Consider the following 4,133-nt stretch of genomic DNA (forward strand, 5'->3'; position numbering starts at 1 on the left):
AGTGTTCAAATGTAGTTACTATATGTTCAAGTCCCCCACCCTTCCAAGATTTCCACTCAATGCATAGTTCCCCCAACAATTGAAAAACCCTGAAAGTCTTCTTCCCTTCCACACCTTTGTGGGAGTCCAGCCGATCCAAGCTGATAGAAATCACCTGCCTAATTTATAACATCTCCACCACTTGGGATCATATGCTGTATCCAGCTCACCCCCTCCTGGTGTGTTCCCTGAGCTATGACTCTGGATAATTTCCCCCACGCCAAGTATGGTTGGGTTTTCTCTTTTTCCCCAGTTATTTTCGTACAGCTCAGTTGAACAGTTCTTTGGGTTCACTATCTTGCTCCACACCCATCATCACTGTTTTTATGAAAAGCAGTGCAGCACACAAGAGTGTGGACTCAGTGCAGGGTCATAGTCCATCTTAACTCAGGCTCTTCCTTGGAGAAATTGAAGAATGTGTGAAAACTCTTAAAGGCATGTTTTGTTTTGTTTTTTTTGTCTGTTTGTTTTTTGTTATTTTTTAAGGGAGAATATTTCTATTAGATGCAATAGAAATTGCATACTCAGCATACTTATTGATGGCTCTCATATTTATTATTTTTCTTATTTTTTTTTCCCCAGTGATGGAGGCCAGCATCATCTACCAAAAATGTTTATTAGGAATTGAAGGGGAAAGGTGATTAGAATAGAAATGATTGCCAGTTATACAGTTGGCTATGCCACTGACCATTTTTTCTCTTTTCTTTTATTATTTATTAAGTCATATACACATAAATCATTTACACATTAATCCATTTATGGAGTACAATGTTCTGCTTTTATATACAATTTGGAATGCTTAGATCAAATTTGTTAATATAGGGATTCACTTCATTTACTTAATTATTATGTTAAGACATCTATATTCTAAACTTAGATATGACATACCCTTGAAATATGCTCCATAGGTGTGGCCCCACCATTTACCCTTCCTCCATCAACCCTCCTCACTCCCCTCCCATCCCCCTCATCTTCCCTTCTACATCCTGGTCTGTAGTTGTGATTTATCTTTCATATGAAAGTGTGAATGATTATAAATTGGTTTCATAAAAGTACTGAGAACATTGGATACTTTTTCTTCCATTCTTGAGATGCTTTACTAGGAACAATATGTTACAGCTCCATCCATGTAAACAAAAAGGAGGTAAAGTCTCCATCTTTTTTAAGGCTACGTAGTATTCCATGGTATACATATACCACAGTTTATTAATCAATTCATGGATGGATTGACACTTGGTCTTCTTCCATGACTTGGCAATTATTAATTGAACTGCAGCGAAGAATCTGGTGCAAATATCTTTGTTACATAGTGATTTTTTGTCTTGTGGATATACACCTAGTATAGGAATTGCAGGGTCAAATGGCAGGTCTACTTTTAGATCCCTAAGTGTTCTCCAATCTTCTTTCCAAAAGGAATGTATTAGCTTGCATTTCCCCAAAAAGTGCAGAAGTGTTCCCTTTTATCTAAATCCATATGTTTCTGACAAAGGTTTGATAACCAGAATCGATGGAGAAATCAAACTTATTAATAAGAAAAGAACAAATGATCCCATTTCATTGTGGGCAAGAGACTTGAACAGAATTTTCACTGAAGAAGAAAAGTGCATGGCCTACAGACATATAAAAACTGCTCATCATCTTTAATCATCAGTGAAATGCAAATCAAAACCACTTTGAGATATCATCTAATTCCAGTAAGAGCAGCCCACATAACAAAATCTCAAAGGCATGCTTTCAGAATTATTTTCATACATGTAAAGCAACAAGAAGAATTCTGGTAGAGGAAGACTACAGCTTTCAGTATTGTCATTTTTATTACATTTATTTCATAAATAGCAAGAGCACATATAAATTAGAGAAGAATAGTAACAGGAAAGAGGATAATTTTTCAGAAAGCTGCAGCAGTATCCAATATGAAATCCTTTTGTCAAGTAAATCTCAGGAATGGCTCTATGAAAACATACTAAAATTAGCACTTTAAGGCCCAGTTATAGAGGAGAGATATTAAATTACTGAGTCATTTGTTTAACAAAAACAAAAATGTAAAAAAGCAGAGAAATGGTTGCTTTGGCAAAAAAACAAAAGAACCATATCATTAAAAGGAGAAACACAACAAGGATATGGAAATTCACATTTGCTTTTGAGGACCACAATGTCCACTGAGTTCTGAACCAGTGATCTGTGTGTCACAGGCAAGAGGCTGTTCTGATGAGAAGTCTTCCCAGGGCCCCCTTCACATGCTTAATACTCAGGCTGTAGATGAAGGGATTCAGCATGGGGGTGACCACTGTGTACATCACTGAGGCAATAGAAGTTCTCTGGGAAGAATTTGTCCCAGAAGAATTCAGGTAGACCCCAAGTCCTGTTCCATAGAGCAAGCAGACCACACAGAGGTGAGACCCACAGGTGGAAAATGCTTTATACTTGCCTGCCATGGATGACAACCTCATTAAGGAGGAGAATATCTGAGAATAAGAGAATAGGATCCTCATGACAGGAAACACACCCAGAAACACATTTGACACATACAATATGATGGTATCAACGAGGGGATCAGAGCAGGTCATCTTGAGGAGATGAGCCATTTCACAGAAGAAATGTGGGATTTCAGTGCCTACAGAGGTCAGTCTTGTGATCAGTAGAACATGAACCATGGCAACCAGAGACATGATGAATAAAGGCATCAGAACCAGGAGGCCACAGAGGTAGGGGTTCATGATGACCATATAGTGAAGAGGGTGGCAGATGGCTACAAACCAGTCATAGACCATCACAGTCAGCAGGAAATTATCCAGTCCACCAAACATCATTACAAAATACATCTGAGTGAGGCATCCTATGTAGTAGATGTCTTTGCTTTGCGTTTGGATGTTCACTAACATCTTTGGAATCGTGGTGGAGGTAAAACAGATGTCAGCCAAGGAAAGGATGGAAAGGAAGAAGTACATTGGGGTGTGCAGGTGAGAGTCAGAGCATATGGGCAGGATTATAAGCAGATTCCCGAGCATTGTGACCAGGTACATGGATTGGAACAGCCCAGAGGGAAGGGGCTGCAGTTCAGGATCTTCTGAGAGGCCCATGAGGAGGAATTGTGATACTTCTGTGTGTTTTTCTGCTTCCATGTAGCTAGTAGTGTGTCTGTCAGGGAGGAAGATAAATGGAACATTTTATAAAATGCCAGGTTACATCTTGGCTAATTATCACAGTATAATGATTCTTCACAGTCAGTAGAGTCTTTTCAAAGACTGTATTTACTTTGTTGAGCAGGCGGCCACTTGTATTTGAAATGTGAAGAATTGCTCAGACTTCCTTCCAATTAGCAGCAATCCCTCTATTTTCTCATCTATTCACTAGATTTGATTCTCATATTAAACCTCTTGTCATTAACCGATTTCTTCCTTGATAGAATCTTTCAAGTTATCGCAGACATAGCCCATCGTTTTTTGTTTTTTTTTTTTCATAATCCATTTTTTCAGAATCCTTTTATTCTACTGGGTCTCCAGTGGTGATTATCACATGGATTTTCAACTCACTCCTTTTTCTGTGATGTGACATTTCCTATTGATATGAAAGTAACCTCTTAGGATCTTGTTATTTTTCTAAATATATGATCATTAGTATACCTCATATGTGAGGTTTAAGACTAGTTTTTTGTACAAATAATCTCAATAAATAATACTTGTCATTGTTATTATTAAAGTTTTCTTTTTAGTAAAATTATTTTAGATATGTTAAGTTTTCCATCATACAGGATAATAAAAATGAACAAAAAGTTTTAATTAGTCTTTCTAGAGATAAATATTTATAGAACAGCTTACTAAGGAGTGACCTGAGAAAGTTATTTAAACTATTATCTGCAGGTACCTCACCTCTATAGTAGGAGCAGTAAATATATCCAATATCTATCAAAGAATGAAATTAAACATGGTGGGACAGTTATCATTTTTCTATTCTGGTTACTGAATCTTACATTATTAACATAACAATAAATCTGCCGTTCATGCCTATGTTTTATATCAAGACCCCATATACAAGAATCAACCATCAGGATGTATTTCCTCACTGTTCCAATGCCTTCAGGATGTAATTCTGAT

The 4,133-nt window shown here is 37.1% G+C and overlaps 1 protein-coding gene across 1 annotated transcript; it reads right to left on the bottom strand.

Moving 5' to 3' along the window:
* Positions 1-2,225: 2,225 nt before the first annotated feature.
* On the bottom strand, positions 2,226-3,161 carry LOC128579147 (olfactory receptor 7D4-like). Its single transcript, XM_053581393.1, has one exon. The coding sequence runs from the start codon at positions 3,159-3,161 to the stop codon at positions 2,226-2,228; it is 936 nt and encodes a 311-aa protein (XP_053437368.1).
* Between the last annotated feature and the right edge of the window lie 972 nt (positions 3,162-4,133).

The sequence above is a fragment of the Nycticebus coucang genome, chromosome Y (assembly GCF_027406575.1).
Source record: "Nycticebus coucang isolate mNycCou1 chromosome Y, mNycCou1.pri, whole genome shotgun sequence".
NCBI classification, from domain to species: domain Eukaryota; kingdom Metazoa; phylum Chordata; class Mammalia; order Primates; family Lorisidae; genus Nycticebus; species Nycticebus coucang.

What these genes read in the sequence shown, in the direction of transcription:
- LOC128579147 (XM_053581393.1), bottom strand. Translation starts at nt 3,161, where the DNA reads ATGGAAGCAGAAAAACACACAGAAGTATCACAATTCCTCCTCATGGGC.